Here is a 24,586-nt window from a genome sequence, read left to right on the forward strand (position 1 = left end):
TGTGGGAAAAATGATTTTACTACTTTTTTCTTTTAACCTTCCTATTAACTTTGTTCATGGTTGATTTACTGCTACTTTTACTGTTTATTTGCCTTTACCAATGAGATTTTTCCTTTTGTAATTTTCAAGTCTCTAGTTATGGCCTTTTCTTTTTCACTTAGAGAAATCACTTTAACATTTCTTGTCAAGCTGGTTTGGTGGTGCTGAACTCTTAGCTTTTGCTTGTCTGTAAAACTTTTGATCTCTCCAGCAAACCTGAATGAGAGCCTTGCTGGGTAGAGTATTCTTGGTTGTAGAGTTTCTGGCCTGCAGTTTCTGCTGAAAGGTCAGCTGATAGCCTTATGGGAGTTCTCTTGTATGTAAGTTGTTGCTTTTCCCTTGCAGCTTTTAATATTCCCTCTTTATCTTTAATTTTTGCCATTTTAATTACAATGTGTCTTGGTTTGGGCCCTTTGGGTTGGTCCTGTCTGGGACTCTGTGTTATTCCTGGACCTGGATATTTGTTTCCTTTCCCAAGTCAGGGAAATTTTCAGCTATTTTGTCTTCAAATACATTCTCTGCCCCTTTCTCTCTCACTTCTCCTCTGGGGACCCCATAATGCAAATGTTATTACAATTGGTGTTGTCCTAGAGGTCTCTTAACCTGTCCACATTTCTTTTCATTCTTTTTTCTGTTCAGTGATTTCCATTACTGTCTTTAGGCTCACTGACCCATTCCTTTGTATCATTTAATCTACTGTTGATCCCTTCTAATGTATTTTTTATTTCAGTTATTGTATTCTTCATCTGTTTGGATCTTCTTTGTTTTCTAACTCTGTTAAAAACATCTAACTTCTCACTCTGTTCATCCATTCTTCTCTTGAGTTCTTTGATTATCTTTACAATCATTACCTTGAACTCATTATTTAGTAGACTGCCTATCTCCATTTCACTTAGTTTTTCTTTTGAGGTTTTATCCTGTTCCTTCGTTTGGAACATGTTACTCTGCCCTCTTGTTTTGCCTAATTTGCCATCTGAATTTATATGTATCTGGTAGGTTGGTTATATTTCCTGACCTGGGAAAAGTGACCGTTTGTAGGAGACATCCTATGCTTCCTAGCAGCACATGCCTCTCTGGTCACCAGAGCTATAAGTTCTAGGGGTACCCCTATGTGGGCTGTATGGGTCCTTCTGTTGTGGCAGACTGACTACTATGGGAGGTCTGGTAGTTGTGACTGGCCCCTGGTCTGGTTGATTGCCAGGCCCTGCCTTGTTCAGAGGCTGCCAGTCACTGGTTGGCAGGACTGGCTGTCTGTGGAACCCTGGGGGTGGGGTCCCTGGGCTAGTGGTGACTCACTGGTGGGCAGAGTCAGGTTTGGGGGTGAGTGGTTACAGGTCAGGGGTTCCCAGATCTGTTGGCCTGTTTGTAGGTGGGGCTGGTTCCTGACACATCTGGCTGAAGGTTTCAGGGTGTCTCAAAGATCGTGCTGGTCTGCTGGTGAGTGTTATTGGATCCCAGGGTGGTTAGCTGTGAAGAGTCCACGTTAACTCAGAGCTGGTGCTGGGCTGCCCGAGGGCAGGGACTGGGCTGGGTGTTCCCAGTGCTGGCTCACTGGTTGGTGGAGCTGTGTACCAGTGTCTCTGGTTGCAGGGCCATGGGGTTCCTGAAGCTGGTGTCATCTCCCTGGTAGGTGGGGCTGGATCCTAAGGACACTTACTGAAGGGCCCAAGGTGTCTCAGAGCTGGAGTTGTGGTCAGAGCCAGGGCTGTGGGGGTCCCTGGTATAGTGCCAGCTTGCTGGTATGTTGGTTGGGTTTTGACAAGGCAGGCTGTGGTGGTCCTAGTGATGGCAACCAGCCACTGGTGGGCGGGGTTGGGATCCAGGGAATCCCAGGGCTATTATTACCTGCCCACTGGTGGGTGAAGTTGGGACTTGGGGCTAGTGACAGCCCACTAGCAGGCAGAGTTGGATCCTGGGGTCTCTGGCTGCAGGGCCCAGGGGTCCTAGAGGTCCCAGAGCTGGTTTGGACTGCTTGTGTGGGGGTCTGAGGACCAGGGTATTTCAGGGCTAGTGCTGACTCACTGGGCTGAGTCTGTTCTTAGGATCTCTGGCTGAAAGGCCCTGAGGGTTCTTGAGCTGGTCTGCTAGTGAGTGGGCTGGGTCCTGCCATGGCTCGCTGTAGTGGTCCCGGGGCTGGTGGGCACTGTCAGATCCCAGGTGTTCCTAGGGTTGGTACCTGCCCAGTGGTGTGTGAGGCTGGTCCCAGGGCTAGTGCATGCACACTGGTGCATTTCGTTGGGTCCTGGGTCCTCTGGTGGAGGACCTGTGTCACAGTGCAGCTGTGGGTTCAGGCATTTTTAAGGCAGCCTGCCTGCTGGTCTGTGTCCCCACTTAGCTAGTTGTTTGGCCTGAGACAGTTCTGATGCCTAGAGGCTGCCTGGTGGGGTTGAGTCCTGAAGCTAATAAGCTAGAGGGAGGATTACAAAATGGCACTTGCCAGCACCAGTGAACATGAAGTAGAATGAGCTCCTAATAATGGCTGTTGCCAGTGTTTGTGTCCCCAGGGTGAGCTTCAGTTGCCTCCTCCTCTCCGGGAGACTCTGCAAGATCAGCAGGTGGGTCTGACCCAGGCTTTTTTCAAATTACTGCTTCTGCCCAGGTCCTGGAGCATGTGAGCTTTTGTATACAACATTTAAGAGTGGAGTCTCTATTTCCCGCAGCCCTCTAGGTCTCCCAAAAGTAAGCCCCACTGTCCTTCAAAGCCAATTGTTCTAGGGGCTCATCTTCTGGTGCAGGACCCCCAGCATGGGGAGCCAATATGGGGCTCAGACCCACTGCTCCTTTGGGAGAACCTCTGCAATTGTAATTAACCTCCTGTTTGTGGGTTGCCCAACCTGAGGTATGGGTCTTCATTATACTGCACATACCCATCTCATTGTGGTTCCTTCTTTATATCTTTATTTGTAGAAGTTCTTTTCTGCTAGATTCTGTCTTTCTCATCAATAGTTGTACCATTTTTTGGGCTTCCCTGTTAGCGCAGTGGTTGAGAATCCGCTGCTAATGCAGGGGACACGGGTTTGAGCCCTGGTCTGGGAGGATCCCACATGCCGTGGAGCAACTAGGCCCGTGAGCCACAACTACTGAGCCTGTGCAGCTGGAGCCTGTGCTCCACCACAAGAGAGGCTGCGATAGTGAGAGGCCCGTGCACCGCGATGAAGAGTGGGCCCCACTTGCCACAACTAGAGATAGCCCTCGCACAGAAACGAAGACCCAACACAGGAAAAATAAATAAATTAATAAAAACTCCTACCCCCAACATAAAAAAAAGTACCATTTTTTTAGATTCCACATATAAGTGATATCATATGATATTTGTCTTTCTCTGTCTGAGTTACTTCACTAAGTATGACAATCTCTAGGTCTATCCATGTTGCTGTAAATGGCATTGTTTTGTTCTTTATGGCTGAGTAATATTCCATTGTATACATGTACCACGTCTTCTTTATTCATTCATCTATCTGCTGATGGACACTTAGATTGCTTCCATGTCTTGGCTATTATAAATAGCACTGCAATGAACATTGGGGTGCATGTATCTTTTCTAACTATGGTTTTCTCTGGGTATATGCCTAGGAGTGGGATTGCAGGATCATATGGTAGCTATAATTTTAGTTTTTTAAGGAACCTCCATACTGTTCTCCCTAGTGGCTGTACCAATTTACATTCCCACCAACAGTGTAGGAGGGTTCCTTTTTCTTCCACACCCTCTCTAGCATTTATGATTTGTAGACTTTTTGATAATGGCCATTCAGACTGGTGTGAGGTGGTACCTCATTACAGTTTTGATTTGCTTTTCCCTAATAATTAGTGACAATGAGCATATTTTCATGTGCCTTTTGGCCATCTGTATGTCTTCGGAGAAATGTCTATTTAGATGTTCTGCCCATTTTTTTGATTGGGTTGTTTTGGGTTTTTTTTTTTTTGATATTGATCTGTATGAGCTGTTTGTATATTTTGGAAATTAATCCCTTGTCAGTCGTATCATTTGCAAATATTTTCTCCCATTCCATAGGTTGTCTTTTCATTTATGGTTTCTTTTGCTGTGTAAAAACTTTTAAGTTTGATTAGGTCCCATTTGTTTATTTTTGCTTTTATTTCCATTACCCTAGGAGATGGATCCAAAAAGATTTTGGTGTAATTTATATCAAAGAGTGTTCTGCCTATGTTTTCCTCTAGGAGTTTTATAATATTTGGTCTTACATTTAGGTCTTTAATCCATCTTGAGTTTATTTTTGTGTATTATTTTTGTTAGGGAGTAGGGAGTGTTCTAATTTCATTCTTTTACATGTAGCTGTCCAGTTTTCCCAGTGCCACTTATGGAAGAGGCTGTCTTTTCTCCATCGTATATTCTTGCTTCCTTTGTCACAGATTAATTGACCACAGGTGTGTGGCTTTATTTCTGGGCATTCTACCCTGTCCATTGATCTATATTTCTTTTTTTGTGCTAGTACCATACTGTTTTAATGACTACAGCTTTGTAGTATAAAGTCAGGGAGCCTGATTCCTCCAGCTCCATTTTAAGATTGCTTTGGCTATTCATAGTCTTTTGTGTTTCCATACAAATTAAAAAATTTTCTGTTCTAGTTCTGTGAAAAATGCCACTGGTAATCTGACAGGAATTGCATTGAATCTGTAGATTGCCTTGGGTAGTACAGTCTTTTTGACAATATGGATTCTTCCAATTCAAGAACATGGTATATCTTTCCATCTGTTTGTGTCATCTTCAATTTCTTTCATCAGTGTCTTATAGTTTTTGGAGTACAGGTCTTTTGACTCCTAGGTAGGTTTATTCCTAGGTATTTTATTCTTTTTCATGTGATTGTAAATGGGATTGTTTCCTTAATTTCTCTTTCTGATCTTTCATTGTTTAGTGAATAGAAGTGCAACAGATATCTGTGTATTAACTTGGTATCCTGAAACTTTACTGAATTCATTGATGAGCTCGAATAGTTTTTAGATGCTAGTTTCTGGTAGCATCTTTAGGATTTTCTAAGTATAGTATCATGTCATCTGCAATCAGTGACAGTCTTACTTCCTCTTTTCCAATATGGTTTATTTTTATTTTTTTTTCTTCTCTGATTGCTGTGGCTAGGACTTCCAAAACTATGTTGAATGATAGTGGCATCCTTGTCTTGCTCCTGATCTTAGAGGAAATACTTTCAGCTTTTCACTGTTGAGTATGATGTTAGCTGTGGGTTTGTCATATATGGCCTTTATTATGTTGAGATAGTTTCCTGCTATGCCCACTTTACTGAGTGTTTTTATCAGAAATGTATGTTGAATTTTATCAAAAGCTGTTTTTCTGCATCTATTGAGATGATCATATGCTTTTTATTCTTCAATTTGTTAATGTGGTGTATCAGACCAATTGATTTGCAGAAAAATCCTTGCATCCCTGGGATAAATTCCACTTGTTCATGGTGCATGATCCTTTTAATGTATTGTTGGATTTGGTTTGCTAGTATTTTGTTGAGGATTTTTGTGTCTATGTTCATCAGTAATATTGGCCTGTAATTTTCTTTTTTTGTGATATCTTTGTCTGGTTTTGGTATTAGGGTGATGGTGGCCTCGTAGAATGAGCTTGGCAGGGTTCCTTCCTCTGCAATTTCTTGGAAGAGTTTGAGAAGGATAGGTGTTAGCTCTTCTCTAAATGTTTGATAGAATTTGCCTGTGAAGCTGTCAGGTCCTGGACTTTTGTTTGTTGGGAATTTTTATATCACTGATTTAATTTCACATTTTGTAATTGGTCTGTTCATATTTTCTGTTTCTTCCTGGTTCAGTCTTGGAAGGTTGTACTTTTACAGGAATTTGTCCATTTCCTCTATGTTGTCAATTTTATTGGCATATAGTTGTCTGAAGTAGTCTTTTATGGTCCTTTGTATTTCTGAGGTGTCAGCTGTAACTTCTTTTCCATTTCTAATTTTATTGATTTGAGTGCTCTTTTTTTTCTTAATGAGTCTGGCTAAAGGTCTATCAATTTTGCTTATCTTTTTAAAGAACTAGCTTTTAGTTCCATTGATCTTTTTTATTGTTTTCTTAGGCTCTATTTCATTTATTTCTGCTCTGATCTTTATGATTTCATTCCTTCTACTAACTTTGAGTTTTGTTTGTTCTTTCTCTAGTTGCCTTAGGTGTAGGGTTAGGTTGTTTATTTGAGATTTTTCTCGTTTCCTGAGGTAAGCCTGTATCGCTATAAACTTCCCTTTTAGAACTTCTTTTGCTGCATACCATAGGTTTTGGATCATTGTGTTTTCGTTTTCATTTGTCTGTAGGTATTTTTTGATTTTCTCTTTGATTTCTTATGTGATACATTGGTTGATTAGTAGCATATTGTTCAGCCTCCATGTGTTTGTGTTTGTTACAGTTTTTTTCCTTGTAGTTGATTTCTAATCTCATAGTGTTGAAAAAGATGCTTGATATGATTTCAGTTTTCTTAAATTTACCGAGACTTGCTTTGTGGTCCAGCATGTGATCTATTCTGGAAAAATGTTCCATGTGCACTTGAAAAGAATGTGTATTCTACTGCTTTCAGATGGAACATACTATAAATATCAATTAAGTCCATATGGTCTAATGTGTCATTTAAGCCCTATGTTTCCTTATTGACTTTCTGTCTGGATGTTCTGTCCATTGATATAAGTGGGATGTTAAAATCCCCCACTATTGTTTTACTGTCAGTTTCTCCATTTATGTCCATTTGCATATGTCTTATATATTGAATTGCTCCTGTGTTGGGTGCATATAAATTTATAATTGTTATATACTCTTCTTGAATTGATCCCTTGATCATTATGTAGTATCCTTCTTTGTCTTTTGAAACAGTACTTTAAAGTTTATTTTGTCTCATATCAGTCTTGCTACTCCAGGTTCCTTTTGATTTCCATTTGCATGGAATACCTTTTTTCCATTTCCTCACTTTCAGTCTGTATGCATTTCTAGATCTGAAGTGGGTCTCTTGTAGACAGCATATATATGGGTCTTGTTTTTGTACCCATTCAGCCAGTCTATGTCTTTTGGTTGGAGCATTTAATTCATTTACATTTAAGGTAATTATTGATATGTATGTTCTTTTTCCTTTTTTTTTTGCAGTATGTGTGCCTCCCACTGTTGTGGCCTCTCCTGTTGTGGAGCACAGGCTCTGGACGCGCAGGCTCAGTGGCCATGGCTCACGGGCCCAGCTGCTCCGCAGCATGTGGGATCTTCCCAGACCAGGGCATGAACCCGTGTCCCTTGCACTGGCAGGCGGACTCTCAACCACTGCGCCACCAGGGAAGCCCCCTTTTTGCCATTTTGTTACTTGTTTTGGCTTTGTTTTCTGTAGGTCTTTTTTCTTCCTTTCCTCTTATGTTCTCTTGCAATTTGATGATTATCTTTAGTGTTGTTTGGATTCCTTTTTCTTTTTTGTGTGTTTATATCTATTATAGAGTTTTCATTTGTGGTTACCATGAGGTTTTGATATAGCAGTCTATATGTATACATGATTGTTTTAAGTTGCTGATCTCTTAACTTCAAATGCATTTCAAATATCCTGCATTTGTACTCTCCTCCTCTCATGATTACTAATTTTGATATCAAATTTGTATGTGGATGGTTTCCTACCTTTATTGTATGTTTGCCTTTACTGGTGAGCTTTCCCATCCTCATAATTTTCCTGTTTCCAGTTGTGGCCTTTTCTTTTCCACTTAGAGAAGTTCCTTTAGCATTTGTAAAGCTGGTTTGTGAATTCTTTCACCTTTGGCGTGTCTGTAAAGCTTTGGATTTCTCTGTCAAATCTGAACCAGAGCCTTGCTTGGTAGAGTATTCTTGGTTGTAGGTTTTTCCCTTTCATCACTTTAAATATATCATGCCACTCCCTTCTGGCCTGCAGAGTTTCTGCTGAAAAATCAGCTGATAGTCTTATGGAGATTCCCTTGTATGTTATTTGTTGCTTTTCCCTTGTTGCTTTTAATATTTTCTCTGTCTTTAATTTTTGTCAGTTTCATTACTATGTGTCTCAGTGTGTTCCTCCTGAGTTAATCCTGTATGAGACTCTGTGCTTCCTGGACTTGGGTGACTGTTTCCTTTCCCACGTTAAGGAAGTTTTCAGCTATAATCTCTTCAAATATTTTCTCAGGCCCTTTCTCTTCTTCTCTCCTGGGACCCCTATAATGCGAATGTTGGTGCATTTGATGTTGTCTCAGAGGCCTCTTAAATTGTCTTCATTTCTTTTCATTCTTTTTTCTTTATCCTGTTCCATGGCAGTGATTTCCACCACTTTGTCTTCCAGCTCACTGATTCATTCTTCTGCCTCATTTATTCTGCTATTGATTCTCCCTAGTGTATTTTTCATTTCAGTTACTGCATTCTTTAAGTTTGTTTGTTTATTCTTTATATTTTCTAACTCTTTGCTAAAAACTTTTGTAACTTCTTACTCCATGCATCCATTCTTTTCCTGAGTTCTTGGGTCATTTTTACGATCCCTACTCTGAACTCTTTTTCAGGTAGATTGTCTATCTCAACTTCACTTAGTTGTTCTTCTGGGGTTTTACCTTATTCTTTCGTCTGGAACATATTCTTTGCCATGCCATTTTGTTTAAATTTCTATTTGTATCTTTATGTATGTAGTAGCTTAGTTATGTTTCTCAACCTTGGAGAAGTGACCCTCTATAGGGGATGTTGTATGTGTCTCAGCAGTACACTCCTCTCGTCACCCTAGGGCCAGAGACCAGGTAGGTTCTGATCTGCGTTTGTGGACTCAGTTCTGCAGGACTGTAGTTTTCTTGCTTCTGGTGTCTGCCCCTGGTGGATGAGGCTGGTCTAGAGGCTTGTGAAGGCTTCCTGGCTAGGGGCAGGGGTGGTGGTGCCTACTCACTGGTGGGTGGAGCTGGGTCTTGGCACTCTGGTGAGTAAGGCTGTGTCAAGGGGCATGTCGAGAGGTGGCTGTGGGCTCAGGAAGTCTTTAGGCAGTCTGTCTGCTGATGGGTGGGGCTGTGTTCCTGCCCTGTTGGTTGTTTTGGCCTGAGGCATCCCAGCACTGGAGCTTACAGGCTGTTGAGTGGGGCCAGGTCTTAGTGCCAAGGACCCAAAATGTCTTCCTCCAGCCAGAGTTCAGGTAGGTCCCCGCTGTGTCTGTCACCAGCTTTTATGACCCCAGAGAGAGCCATAGCCACACCCCACCTCCCCAAGAGACTCTCCAAGACCAGCAGGTAGGTCTGGCCCAGGCTCCTACGGAGTTACTGCTTTTGTCCTGGGTCCTGATGTGTGTGAGACCTTGTGTGCATCCTCCAAGAGTGGAGTCTCTGTTTCCCCAAGTCCTGTGGAGCTCCTGCAGTTAAGCCCTGCTAGCCTTCAAAGCCAAATGCTCTGGGGGCTCCTCTTCCCAGTGCCAGACCCCTAGGCTTGGGAGCCTGGCCTGGGCCTCGGATTTCTCACTCCTGTGCGAAAACTTGTGTGATATAATTATTCTCCAGTTTGTGGGCTGCCCCCGCAGAGTGGTATGGGACTTGATTATAACACGAGTGCGCCCCTCCTACCAGGTTATGGTTTCTTCTTTGTCTTTGGATGTAGAATATCTTTTTTGGTAGATTCCAGTCTTTCTTTTATTGATAGTTGTTCAGCAGTTAGTTGTGATTTTGGTGTGCTCATGAGAGGAGGTCCTTTTACTCCACCATCTTGTGTCCAATCTTTGGGACTTTCCATTGTCTTTTGATTTCCAGAGCTTCTCTATTAAAAATCAGCTGAAAGTTTGGGTTTTCTGTAGGTAATGATTTTTTTTCCTTTTGATGGATTTTAATTTTTTTCTTTATTTTTTTCAGCAGTTTACTATAATGTACTCAGATGCAATTTTCTTGCTCGCAGTTAACTGAGCTTTTTGAATCTGTGTGGGTTGATGCCTTAAAAAGTTTTGGAAAATTCTCACTTGTTACTTCTTTTCCCATCCTCTTTCTCTATCTCTTTCTAGGACTCCAGTTACACTTATGAGAGACTGACTGTGGTTCACATGTCTCTTCTGCTCCATTCTGTTTTTCCTATTTTTTAAAATCTGTGCTTCAGTTTGGATATTTTCTATTGACTTCTCTTTGAGTTCTCTAATCCAGTCTTATGTTCAGTCTCCTATTTAAGCCCATCAAATGAGTTAAAAAATTTTTTTTATTGGAGTATGGTTGCTTTACAATGTTGTGTTAGTTTCTACTGTACAGCAAAGTGAATCAGCTATACATATATCCCCTCTTTTTTTTGATTTCCTTCCCATTTAGGTCACCACAGAGCATTGAGTAGAGTTCCCTGTGCAATACAGTAGGTTCTCATTAGTTATCTATTTTATACATAGTATCAATAGTGTATATATGTCGTCCCCAGTCTCCCAATTCATCCCACCCACCCCCCTTTCCCCCTTGGTATCCATACGTTTGATTTTCAAGTCTACAAACTAGACGTTTTTGTGGAAGGAGCAGAGAGTTTCACCTCCACTATCTAGAGATCTGGGCTTTAACGAGTCATTCTGAAGAACTCAAGTTTGCTAGACTTTAACTATTTTGATGCAAATCTTTCTCAGTAGAGAATTCTAAAAATCATTTATTCTTTTCTGATGATTTAGGGTCATAACTGATCATTTTTCATGATGTGATGAAGCTCTAGTTTCATCTGAAGCAAAGGGAGGTGTAATCCCCTTTCCCCCTTGGCATCCATACTTTTGTTCTCTGTGTCTCTATTTTTGCTTTGTAAATAAGATCGTCTATACCAATTTTTTCAGATTCCACATGTATATCAAATGAGTTTTTAATTTTATATCTTCTGTATTTTAGTTCTAAAATCAATTTTTAAAATAGATTTCATTTCTTTGTTGACATTATCTCATTCCTTTACCTTTTCTTCTTTTTTTATTTTTTAACATCTTTATTGGAGTATAATTGCTTTACAATGGTGTGTTAGTTTCTGCTTTAACCTTTTATTTTCATTGACATATTTTTAAACAGTTTTTGATTGCCCATTCCATCATCTTGTTCATCTGGGGGGTTGACTCCTATTGTCTACTTTTTCTCTTTTATTAATCATATTTTCTTGATTCTTTGCATGTCTTATAATTTTCATTGTATTCTGGGCATTGTATTTAAAAGAGCTTTTATTTAGTGGTTCATTTTCCTATGTTAGACTCAGAAGCTAATCATGTCAGTCCATTCAGTATTTGAACTGGGTGAAACTAGGTTATTATAGTTTGATTCAGCTTTCTTTGCACTAAAATGTTTCAATGGCAAGCACTTTGAATACTCCTCTTAGGTTCTAGTGGACTTTGTCTCCTAAATGCCAAAAGACTGTGGAAGAACTTACTCTGCTTTTTCATCCCAGCTCTCTATCATCCATGTTGCCCAATGCCCAGCAAATGTCTCACGATGACAACTGCTGATGCTTTTGGGACGTCTCTGTCTGTAAAACCAGCTCACCAAGGAAGGACTCCTCTCTGGAAATTTTAATCATTTTTGTCTCCATAGCTCTACTAGCTCTTTAGGTTGTTACAGTCCTAGTTTTAAGTGAACATTTTTCTTACCAATTAAGTTTTAAGGAGGTTAACTGCTCTCCAGTTCACTGTCTTTTCTCCATAATTCTTTTTCCACAAAAAATGTGCTATTTTACATAGGCTGTGAAGTAGTTAAACTATTAAAATAGCTTATGTATTAATAAAAATTTATTGTGGAAACATTTCCTATATTAGCAACAATTAACTAAACAGCTCTCTTGGCTGCTACCAGTGAGATAACTAGCATTATTTTTTAAACTATATATATATATATATATATATATATATATATATATATATATATATATTTTGGTACGTGGACCTCTCACTGTTTTGGCCTCTCCCGTTGCAGAGCACAGGCTCCGGACGCACAGGCTCCGGACGCGCAGGCTCAGTGGCCATGGCTCACGGGCCCAGCCGCTCCGCGGCATGTGGGATCTTCCCGGACCGGGGCATGAACCCGTGTTCCCTGCATCGGCAGGCGGACTCTCAACCACTATGCCACCAGGGAAGCCCTAAACAATATTTTTTAATGTTTGCCCATTCTAACTTTTTTTGGTGGTGATCAAGTGATTTATTATTGGAACGTCTATTGGAACCAATTTATTAATGGAACCCATCTTAGAACTATGATGTCTAGCTGATTTAAACTGGACAAGCTTAATTTTAATGTAAAGAATTCTTGATTGTACAAGCAAAATATATCTAGAAAATCTGAGGTTGTAGATTTTTATTTAAATGTTTTTTTTAAAAAGGACTTTAAGGGCTTCCCCGGTGGCACAGTGGTTGAGAGTCCTCCTGCCGATGCAGGGGACACGGGTTCGTGCCCCGGTCCAGGAAGATCCCACATACTGCGGAGTGGCTGGGCCCGTGAGCCATGGTCGCTGAGCCTGTGCGTCTGGAGCCTGTGCTCCACAACGGGAGAGGCCACAACAGTGAGAGGACCGTGTACCAAAAAAAAAAGGACTTTAAAAAATGTCTAGATTCTTTAATTTAGATGATTTTCTAGTTTAAATCTGTTCCCATTTTAGTACTATATTTTAGTAAATCTGTACTTATAAATTTGAGAACGAAGTCAAGAAAAACCTGTACATGTTGCTAAAGTACAAACTAAGCACTTGTTTTAATTTTTCATGTGTATTTTATTTAGTGTACCTAAAACGGTAAGTCAATCATAAGTTGAAATGTGGATAAAATGAACTATTTTCCAAAGCTAAACTTTTATAAAAACCCTAATTTTCTTCAAATTCAATGATTTAAGAACTCTCACAGTATGATTTTCTTAAAATTATTTAAAGTAAGAAACTAAACTTGAACCATCAAGTGGGCATAATTTAACTGTGAAGGTGATGATGAGCTGATCTATATCCTGTAGGTTTAGTTCACTACTGTCACTCAGTGATGTACAAATACGGAATGGTTTAATTTTTACCAATAACAGCCCTGGCTTTGTCTTTACTCTTCTGGCTAGTGGAAAAACTTAAACTTGCTGAATAATAGATTTTGCAGTCTAACTCCTACGTTTTCATGTTTCTGGTTTAAAAATCTAGCCCTCTAGCTTCCATCTTCTCCCTTTGTGCATACTGGTTTTAAGAGCGCCTGCCCGAAGCTGCCTGTGGTAGGCAAGAGCATAGCCCGTTCTTTCTTGGTCCCGTGCCACTGATGGCAGTGTGTGTGTTGTTGGGGGCTGGGTGGGGAGGCTGCTTCAGCATCTATGATGGCAATAGTTCCATTCTTTTGGCCTTGGATGTTTTTCTCTCCAATGCCAACATATTATATCTGTGCAATCTGGTAACCCCAATGAGAATGCTACATGGGCTTTGGCTTCTTGAGACTCCTAGCAACCGACAAAGCAATGAACAATACCACAGACAGCATTTTCTTTGTCCTGACTCTGAATGTGAAGTCATGGAATCTCCTCTTACCTGTCTCTAACTGGCACTCTTTTTACTGGATGCATGGGCCTAGACTGGCTCACTTAGAATAAGCTGCCGCTACCTTTTCCTCAGTAAATCTTCACATCATCCAGACTATGGATTGAGGGAATGTAATGAGATGCTGTCTGCACCCCCCAGAGCACCCACACATTTGGGGCAGCTTCACTAAAGTTATCTAAGCTTTTCAAACTCCAGTTCTTCAAGCCAGCAGAGCACTTGCTTTTATCAACTTCTGCCAAGAGATGGGCCTTTGCTCAAGGTCCAGAGTCAATGCCCAAACTCCCCAAGCAATTCTCCGGCGGTACTCCAAATATGGAGGGATGACAAGAAGAAAATTCCCCTCTCCCCATAAATGCACACTGTGAAGAGAAATGGGGATGGTATAGGTAGCATGTACCTGGAATCTGCTCTCTCCAACAGGCAAATTCTTCTCCCCTTCATAAGCATTGTTTATGAACTAAGTGGGTGGGACAAACTGCTAAAGTTTCCACACTTTGCGAAGGCTGAGGCAATTCTCTGCACTTAAAAGGAGAAACAGATAGTGAGTTTGGACTCAACTGTAAGCTGTCTCCCTGTTTACTGCAATCCTGGTCAAAAACCCTCCTTGGGAGCAGATTAAGGTCTTACTAAGTAAATTTCAGCAAATTAATGTATATGCTCTACATATGACAATGTTAAGAATGAACCCAGGGCTTCCCTGGTGGCGCAGTGGTTAAGAATCCGCCTGCCAATGCAGGGGATATGGGTTCAAGCCCTGGTCCGGGAAGATCCCACATGAGATGGAGCAACTAAGCCCATGTGCCACAACTACTGAAGCCCGCGTGCCTAGAGCCCATGCTCTGCAACAAGAGAAGCCACTGCAATGAGAAGCCTGCGCACCACAATAAAAGAGTAGCCCCTGCTCTCCGCAACTAAAGAAAGCCCGCACACAGCCATGAAGACCCAACACAGCCATGAATGAATGAATGAACTAAAAAACCCTTTAATATTTGTCTGAATCAAGACTTAACACTTTCTACATTGAGGCTATCATCAACATTCTCAAAGGGAAAATTTTCCAGTGCCACATAAATGCCCAGTATGAATAAAAACATTTCTCATTTGAAAATAACTGAAATCACAATTTAATAATAACTAATGGTTGTGTAGCCCTTTATAGTTTATAAAAAACTCTCACATACATCATCACATTTGGTTTCCACAACAAACCTTTGATATTTCTTCAACATTTAGTTTACTGTTATTTTTTCCCATTTTATGGATGTGAGAATTAAAGTGTGGTGAGGTTGGTGAGCTGCCTTGTCAGAACTAGGGCTCTAACTCCAGTTGTAAACTAAAAATTCTGTGTTTTTCCCACTGTCTGAGGCTTCCTCTAAACACATGTCTACAAATGCTATTCTTCCTCAGTAGAGATGATGTATTTCTGTGTGATACATCTCCCAAGTTAATCCTGAGCGTGAAACTGGACACGTGTCCAGGTACCTTACTCTATCACTCTATCCTTTTGACCAAAAGCATGCGTACAAAGAATTGTCTGGGATTAGCAGGTACAGCCTGCATGTCTCTAGGACCTCAGGCCATATCTCAAAGGACAACTTTTAGGAAATGAAGTTGAAAAGAGCCATGTGCATACAACGCTTATGTTTCCCTTTGGACTTCAATCCCCTGGGTACTTAAAATGAAAGCTTTGTTTGGTACTGAATTAGTAACTAACATAAGGGCTAATATCTGTGAAGGCTTTGAAGATATAAAAACATTTTTTTCATTCAGCAATGGTGAATTTTCTTGCCAAACACTTCAGCATTAGGGGAAGTAATATGCCATGCTTTGCAGCCCAGGGGGTCATCATGACTTGTAGAAATGTCACAAGGGAGCAGTGTGCAAGGAAACCGGAGCTTAAAAGCGACACACATATGCCCGCTGTTACCATAGTTACAACAGGAAAGGCCATGAGAGGTGTGCTTTCTCCTATAAGCAGTGAAATAAACCTTCCGTGATTTAGGATCACTGGCGTGAATAATCCTGACTCTGTCCACAGGGTTTTATCGTGGTTGCCTCGAGTTTCAACGTGTAACAGGGAAGAGAAGGAGGGATAAATGATTTGTTTAAGCTCAGTGGTTACTGATGTTCTATCACTTAACCTTTACTCTCAGAGCCTGCATGAACTTGGCAAGTCTTTATTCATTCCCCTACCAGTAAATTATAGGGATTAATGGCCATGACTAATTTTAGTTTGGGTATGACACACTACAGGGTGATAAAAGGAGAATGTCTCTCTCATTCCTGAATTTCTGAGGCTGGATCAGTATAAAGCTATGGAGATCATAGCAACAGAGATGCCCCAGGACATACACATAGCTCTTTATGCTTCCTAAATCTGGCTTTCTAAGCATGATGGAATCCGGTCTAACTTGTCTTCCAAAGTTTGAATCTCTCCTACAGCACCTCTGCCAGAGTGATTTGTATTCTCTAGTTTGATGAAAACTTTGTAATGAGTGCATCACCCATAATATAGACAGTTTTGAGAAATAATGATTACAACAACAAATAAGTAAAAGTGTCCTGTAAATTCATTTCATCCCCAGAAAGACCTCAGGAGGCAAGTAACTATTATCTCCGTTTTATAGAAGGAAGCCAAGACTTAGAATGGTAAAGAAGTTCTTCCAGTGTCCCACAGCTGTGAAACGTCAGTCATACCCAGCTATCTGTGACCCCAAAACCTGAGAGGACGCTATAGACTCTATCATCTTCACCTGGAGCAAAAACTCTGTCTCCTTGTAATTTCCACCCACTGGTCTAGTTCTATCCTCAGACTCAGGGAAAAAGTCTTAATTCCTCTTCCACTACTAGCTCTTTGTATATCTGTATGGATTTCAGGACTTTCTGCAGTCTGTTTAGACTACAAGACACTGTTTTTAGATGTCCATTCTTCAACCCGCCTCCAACCATGTATTCTTCTTGTTTTGCATATTGCATTAGCTTTCTAATGGGTTTCTTCATGCTCTGCCCTCTGTCTGACCACCAGCAGCTGTAGGCTTTAAAATGAGTCAGATCTCTTCAGTCCTCTCCTCAACGCACTCTGCTTCTCATGTCAAAGTGCAAGTAAAATCTTTACAGCCAACTTCAAGATGGCAAACCCCATGCTGTGGCCTCCAGTCCCACACTCTCCCTTTCTGCTCACACTGCTTGAGGCACACCCACCTACTTCCTGTTCCCTAAACCTGCCAAGCATGTTCCCCACTCCTCTCTCTGGAAAGCTCTGAGCTGGAATATCCAGTCGGTTCTTCCCTGTCCCTCCTCCTGTCTCCCCTCCTTAGTCACCTTATCAGTGAGAGCTTCTCCATCTACTCTATGGAAAATTAGAAGTCTCTCCCCTCGCTACTCTTCCCTTTCCTCCTTCCTTTTTGTATTTTTCTCCACTGCTCTTGTCACCAACTGATTATTGTTTATTTTACTTATTTCTTTGATTTTTGCCTGCCCTCTCCTCTTAGCCCCACATAATGACACAAGCTCCATGAGGGTAGAAAGTCTTACCTTTTAGTTCAATTCTAACATTAAATCATAAGAAACTGGCCTAAAAAAATGACCATTTCATATGGGTCAACTTGCCCCAGCACTAAGAGCAGCCCCTGGCACAGAACAGCATTCAGTAAGTAGTTGGTTGATAAATGAATAATTTATCCACATACTAAAAATATTATAGAAACTTTATGTACTTTACATCTTATGTGGAGTTGAATATAGATGGACATGCAAATAAATATTAAAAACTTTTATTGATACACTGAACCTAGCATTTAAATATAAGATATGACATTTTCATATCATAGTAATTTTAACAGTCATCCGTCAGCCTCAGAACATCCTGTGTCGAAAGGGCCAACTTCCCTATCAATTGGTAGGAGCTGTTTGGATTTAGGATAAGGTCTTTCTCTTCAGCTAAACTGAGGCAGTGATTTTGCACATCACCACCAAAGAGTGACCTTCTTACCACCACTGTGTTTACACAGAGGAGTGGATATTCTTTAGAAAATAATAATAATATTCCTGTTCAACATCTCTAGCTGAAAATCACTGCAAAAACAAATTTTTTCCAGAGGGTATCAATTCCTATTGGCAGATCTGAGACCATATATTTGGTTTACTTTAACAATGTTTCTGCCACAGTATTTAAAAAAATATGCCAGAAATTCTAATGTTGAGAAACAGATACTAGGATAGAATACTACATGATAAAATATAAGGAAAATTAGGATAATTATTGGAGGACTAACACAGTAAGCCTTACTGCTGATCACAAGGTGTTGTGGAAATTGTTGTCAACCCCAAGTCAATCCTTTGATTACCACTTCAAATTATTCACTGTTAATTTGCAGTGCTTCTTATGGAAAGGGGAGGATTTTGTCCTCACACATTGAGGGCAAGGAGACAGTTTAAGAATTTTAAATACAGAAAAGCAAGGTTTCTTTCCCCATTAAAAGCCCCTTAAGAATCACAAATCAAGAATTCTCACATTCATCTACAATAGAAAGCATTAAGTTTTTTTTATACCCACAACAAAACATGGACCTGCAGAAGTTTTCAAACAATCCTCCAGGAGCTTCATGCGGGTCTTCTGGAGCTCAGGGCTGTCCCATTCATCTTCATCAATTCCCCAGTACAGATCTATGACCTGGGGACCAATGGAGGAGGCAGCGTTAATTCACCTGTGTGAAAAATCAATTGATGTGTAGGCTTTTATATTCACAATATTAAGCTAATGTGACTTCCAACTTTTCTCTTTGCAGCATGTTTTCCCTTGCAGAGGGAAAATGATTTTTAAGATCAATCTAAAGAGGTATTTTTTTTAAATCCCATGATGGTTTGGGGATGAACACTATAATTTTTTTTTTGTTCCTGATTATACTGTTGACATGGCCCCAGAGAAAATGAAATGTTAAATATCAGAGGCTTTGCAATTCAGGCTTTCATTATATTGAAATGGTAACAGGATTTCAGAAGTCTGAAAGCAGCTGGGATATAGTTACTACATTATCGGAGACAAATAACAGTGTATAATTTTACTGTTATGTCTCAATATGAGAAGGGAAAACCATAATGGGCATTGACATATACTGACCCAAAGTTAAATAGCTACATTTCTGTAAAAAATAAAAATAGAAAAAGAAACCTGTTATCCCACAGAGACATTTTGTTTATATCTTATCTCTAAGCAGCTTAGCTTTCATTAATACATATCTGAAAAAACATGTATGGAAAACAATGAAAGGTATGCCTCACTGAGAAGTGAAGATAATAGGATCCTCTATCTCCTTACTTCAAAGACGATGAGGAAAGAGTCTGTAAAAAGCTTTTACAAGTACACTCTTTGAAAAATTTGCTATGGAGAGCAGAATGGGTTTCATTCCTTTTACTCAATTGCTGTCTGCATAAGCTAAATGTTTCTAATTGTAGCTTTGAAGATTTCTTCTTTTCCTTTATTTCCCACAAGCAGAAAAAACAACCTCTCCTCCTTACTGGCTGTTTGCATGGCATTCAGTGAGATGTAGGCACAGAGCGTGGGGTCCCCCACTGTGCCCCAAGTGCTCTGTATACTTTCCATCTCCTGGCCAATGCCCCACACAAGTGTGTTTGTATCAAATCTTTGTCTATCTGCATTTGAGTTTTTAGATGGCTGACAGATATATAACAACTTCTTTAAAAAAATATTCCCGTGGCTCAGTCCATGAGTTTTATAACATATGAAACTATCAGCACTGATTTTGGGGTTCTTTCTTTTAATCTACTTTACAAGGTTTAATCACAATATTAAGAAAGAGGGACATCTGAGACTATAACTTGACTGTCCACTATGAGAGCCCTTAGCTGTGGTTATCTAAAACTAAATATAAATTAAAATTTAAAATTCAGTTCAAGTGCTCAATAGTCACATGTGATTACTGATTCCCATGTTGGAAAATGCAGATATAGAATACTTCACCATCACAGGAAGTTTAATTGGACAGAACTGTAATTTACTGAACTTCATATACTGAAATTACTAGAACAAGTCCATTTTTGGCCATCTGCCAATAAACTCTCAAACAAATCTGCAATGTGAATGGTAACTTAGTTGTGTCATGCACAAACTGACAACCATACACAAAACCTGGTCCCCGTCCTTGTGGCTGATACTGTTTGATATCTGAGGAAAGGTAGGATTTAGAATAAATGAGAAACAGAAATGGTAAAAATGAAAGTTAATGTAACAAAAGCTATAAATATACAACTGCTATTCCTCTCACATCTTCTGTGACATAAAATTATATATAAAGTAATAATTATGTCACTGTAACTTATTAGATGTTGCATATATAATAATAATAGCACAAAAGCGAGAAAAGGATAGAGCTATATGGGAGTAGTCTTTCTATAGCTCACTGGAATTATCAGAATCTACCTATGATTTATACTAAGATGTATATGCCTTAAAATAACTACAAAGAAAATAACTCAGAAATGAATGATTTTTTCACTATAAGGAACTGAAATGTTAAACTAGAAAATATTCACATATCACAAAGCAAAGAAGTAAAAGAGGAATAGAGGAACAGAAATGACAGACATATAGAACAAAAGTAAAAGGGCAGAAGTAAATCTAACTATGTCAATACCATTAAGTGTGAATGGTTTAAAAAGTCCAAACAGAGAGACTGTCAGACTAGATAAGACTAGATAAAAACAAGATCCAACTATATACTTCTACAGGAGTACACTTTAGATTCAAAAAGGTTAAAAGGATGGAAAAAATGACAAAGGAGGCAAGAATATACAATGGAGAAAAGACAGTCTCTTCAATAAGTGGCACTGGGAAAACTGGACAGCTACCTGTAAACGAATGAAATTAGAACACTCCCTAACACCATACACAAAAATAAACTCAAAATGGCTTAAAGACCTAAATGTAAGGCCAGATCCTATAAAACTATTAGAGGAAAACACAGGAAGAACACTCTTTGGCGGACTTCCCTGGCAGTCCAGTGGTTAAGACTTCGTCTTCCGGCTGGAGCAGAAGATGGCGGAAGAGTAAGACGCGGAGATCACCTTCCTCCCCACAGATACACCAGAAATACATCTACACGTGGAACAACTCCTACAGAACACCTACTGAAGGCTGGCAGAAGACCTCAGACCTCCCAAAAGGCAAGAAACTCCCCACGTACCTGGGTAGCAAGAGACTTTTTCTTCCCTCTTTGTTTCCTGGTGCGCGAGGAGAGGGGTTTAAGAGCGCTGCTTAAAGGAACTCCAGAGACGGGCGCGAGCCACGGCTAAAAGCGCGGACCCCAGAGACGGGCGCGAGCAGTGGCTAAAAGCACGGACCCCAGGGACGGGCGGGAGACGCTAAGGCTGCTGCTGCCGCCACCAAGGGGCCTCTGTGCGAGCACAGGTCACTCTCCACACCCCTCTTCCGGGGAGCCTGTGCAGCCCGCCACTACCAGGTTCCCAGGATCCAGGGACAACTTCCCCGGGAGAACGCACGGCGGGCCTCAGGCTGGTGCAACATCACGCCGGCCTCTTCCGCCACAGGCCCGCCCCGCACTCTGTGCCCCTCCTTCCCCCCAGCCTGAGTGCGCCAGAGCCCCTGAATCAGCCGCTCCTTTAACCCCGTCCTGTCTGAGCAAAAAACAGACGCCCTCCAGCGACCTACACGCAGAGGCAGGGCCAAATCCAAAGCTGAGCCCCTGTGAGCTGTGAGAACAAAGAAGAGAAAGGGAAATCTCTCCCAGCAGCCTCAGAAGCAGCGGATTAAAGCTCCACAGTCAACTTGATGTACCCTGCATCTGTGGAATACCTGAATAGACAACGAATCATCGAGAAGGAGAGCAAGAGCTATGATTTTTTTCCCCTTTTCCTCTTTTTCTGAATGTGTATGTGTATGCTTCTGTGTGAGATCTTGTCAGTATAGCTTTGCTTCCACCATTTGTCCTAGGGTTCTATCCATCCATGGTTTTTTTAAAATTTTTTTCTTAATAATTAATTTTAATAACTTTATTATACTTTTCTTTCTTTCCTTCCTTCCTTCCTTCTCTCCTTTAGACAACGAATCATCCCAAATTGAGGAGGTGGTCTCTGAAAGCAAGATTTATGATTTTTTCCCCTTTACCTCTTTTTGTGAGGGTGTATGTGGATGCTTCTGTGTGAGATTTTGTCTGTATAGCTTTGCTTCCAAAATTTGTCCTAAGGTTCTATCCATCCTTTTTTTTCTAAATTTTTTTAATTCAATAACTTTATTATACTTTATTTTACTGTATCTTCTTTCTTTCTCCTTTCCTTCCTACCTTCCCTCCTTCCTTCCTTCCTCCTTCCTTTCTTGCCTTCTTTCCTTCTTTGCTTCTTTCTTTCTTCCTTCCTTCCTTCCTTCCTTCCCTCCTTTCTTTCTTTCTTTCTTTTTCTTCATACTTTTACTAATTATCTCTACTTTTTCTCCCTTTTATTGTGAGCCATGTGGATGAAAAGCTCTTGGTGCTCCAGCCAGGAGTCAGGGCTCTGCCTCTGAGGTAGGAGAGCCAACTTCAGGACACTGGTCAACAAGAGACCTCCCAGCTCCACATAATATCAAACAGCGAAAATCTCCCAGAGACCTCCATCTTAACACCAGCACCCAGCTTCACTCAATGACCAGCAAGCTACAGTGCTGGACAACCTATGCCAAACAACTAGCAAAACAGGAACACAATCCCACCCATTAGCACCCACTGCCTAACATCATAATAAGTCCACAGCCACCCCAAAACACACCACCAGACGTGAACCTGCCCACTAGAGAGACAAGATCCAGCCTCATCCACCACAACACAGGCACTAGTCCCCTCCACCAGGAAGCCTACACAACCCACTGAACCAACCTTAGCCACTGGAGACAGATGTCAAAAACAGCAGGAACTACGAACCTGCAGCCTGCAAAAAGGAGACCCCAAACACAGTAAGATAAGCAAAATGAGAAGACAGAAAAACACACAGCAGATAAAGGAGCAAGATAAAAATGCACCAAACCTAACAAATGAAGAGGAAATAGGCAGTCTACCTGAAAAAGAATTCAGAATAATGATAGTAAGGATGATCCAAAATCTTGGAACTAGAATGGACAAAATGCAAGAAACATTTTAAAAGGACCTAGAAGAAATAAAGATGAAACAACAATGAACAACACAATAAATGAAATTAAAAGTACTCTAGATGGGATCAATAGCAGAATAACTGAGGCAGAAGAACGGATAAGTGACCTGGAAGATAAAATAGTGGAAATAACTACTGCAGAGCAGCATAAAGAAAGAAAACTGAGGACAGTCTTAGAGACCTCTGGGACAACATTAAACGCACCAACATTCAAATTATAGGGGTTCCAGAAGAAGAAGAGAAAAAGAAAGGGACTGAGAAAATATTTGAAGAGATTATAGTCATAAACTTCCCTAATATGGGAAAGGAAATAGTTAATTAAGTCCAGGAAGCACAGAGAGGCCCATACAGGATAAATCCAAGGAGAAATATGCCAAGACACATATGAATCAAACTGTCAAAAATTAAATACAAAGAAAGCATATTAAAAGCAGCAAGGGAAAAACAACAAATAACACACAAGGGAATCCCCATAAGGTTAACAGCTGATCTTTCAGCAGAAACTCTGCAAGTCAGAAGGGACAGGCAGGACATATTTAAAGTGATGAAGGAGAAAAACCTACAACCAAGATTACTCTACCCAGCAATGATCTCATTCAGATTTGATGGAGAAATTAAAACCTTTACAGACAAGCAAAAGCTGAGAGACTTCAGCACCACCAAACCAGCTTTACAACAAATGCTAAAGGAACTTCTCTAGGCAAGAAACACAAGAGAAGGAAAAGACCTATAATAACGAACCAAAAACAATTTAGAAAATGGGAATAGGAACATACATATCGATAATTACCTTAAATGTAAATGGACTAAATGGTCCCACCAAAAGACACAGACTGGCTGAATGGATACCAAAACAAGACCCTTATATATGCTGTCTACAAGAGACCCACTTCAGACCTAGAGACACATACAGACTGAAAGTAAGGGGATGGAAACAGATATTTCATGTAAACGGAAATCAAAAGCAAGCTGGAGTAGCAATTCTCATATCAGACAAAATAGACTTTAAAATAAAGACTATTAGAAGAGACAAAGAAGGACACTACATAATGATCAAGGGATCGATCCAAGAAGAAGATATAACAATTGTAAATATTTATGCACCCAACATAGGAGCACCTCAATACATAAGGCAAAAACTAACAGCCATAAAAGGGAAAATAGACAGTAACACATTCATAGTAGGGGACTTTAACAACCCACTTTCACCCATGGACAGATCATCCAAAATGAAAATAAATAAGGAAACACAAGCTTTAAATGATACATTAAACAAGATGGACTTAATTGATATTTATTGGACACTCCATCCAAAAACAACAGAATACACATTTTTCTCAAGTGCTCATGGAACATTCTCCAGGATAGATCATATCTTGGGTCACAAATCAAGCCTTGGTAAATTTAAGAAAATTGAAACTATCAACTATCTTTTCTGACCACAATGCCATGAGACTAGATATCAATTACAGGAAAAGATCTGTAAAAATACAAACACATGGAGGCTAAACAATACACTACTTAATAATGAAGTGATCACTGAAGAAATCAAAGAGGAAATCAAAAAATACCTAGAAACAAATGACAATGGAGACACGATGACCCAAAATCTATGGGATGCAGCAAAAGCAGTTCTAAGTGGGAAGTTTATAGCAATACAAGCCCACCTTAAGAAGCAGGAAACATCTCGAATAAACAACCTAACCTTGCACCTAAAGCAATTAGAGAAAGGAGAACAAAAAAAAAACCCCAAAGCTAGCAGAAGGAAAGAAATCATAAAAATCAGATCAGAAATAAATGAAAAAGAAATGAAGGAAATGATAGCAAAGATCAATAAAACTAAAAGCTGGTTTTTTGAGAAGATAAACAAAATTGATAAACCATTAGCTATATGCATCAAGAAAAAAAGGGAGAAGACTCAAATCAATAGAATTAGAAATGAAAAAGGAGAAGTAACAAC

The 24,586-nt window shown here is 40.2% G+C and overlaps 1 protein-coding gene across 1 annotated transcript in view; it reads right to left on the reverse strand.

The window, feature by feature from the left end:
* NWD2 (NACHT and WD repeat domain containing 2) overlaps positions 1–24,586 on the reverse strand; it is a gene marked incomplete at both ends in the record, with an annotated part of 186,828 nt that overhangs the window by 70,504 nt on the left and 91,738 nt on the right. Inside the window, one exon of the mRNA XM_082653949.1 lies at positions 18,026–18,142. Coding sequence (XP_082510075.1) covers positions 18,026–18,142 — 117 coding nt within the window. The remainder of the gene's footprint in view (positions 1–18,025; positions 18,143–24,586) is intronic.

This window comes from Grampus griseus, assembly GCF_964374135.1.
Source record: "Grampus griseus genome assembly, chromosome: 4".
Lineage (NCBI taxonomy): Eukaryota > Metazoa > Chordata > Mammalia > Artiodactyla > Delphinidae > Grampus > Grampus griseus.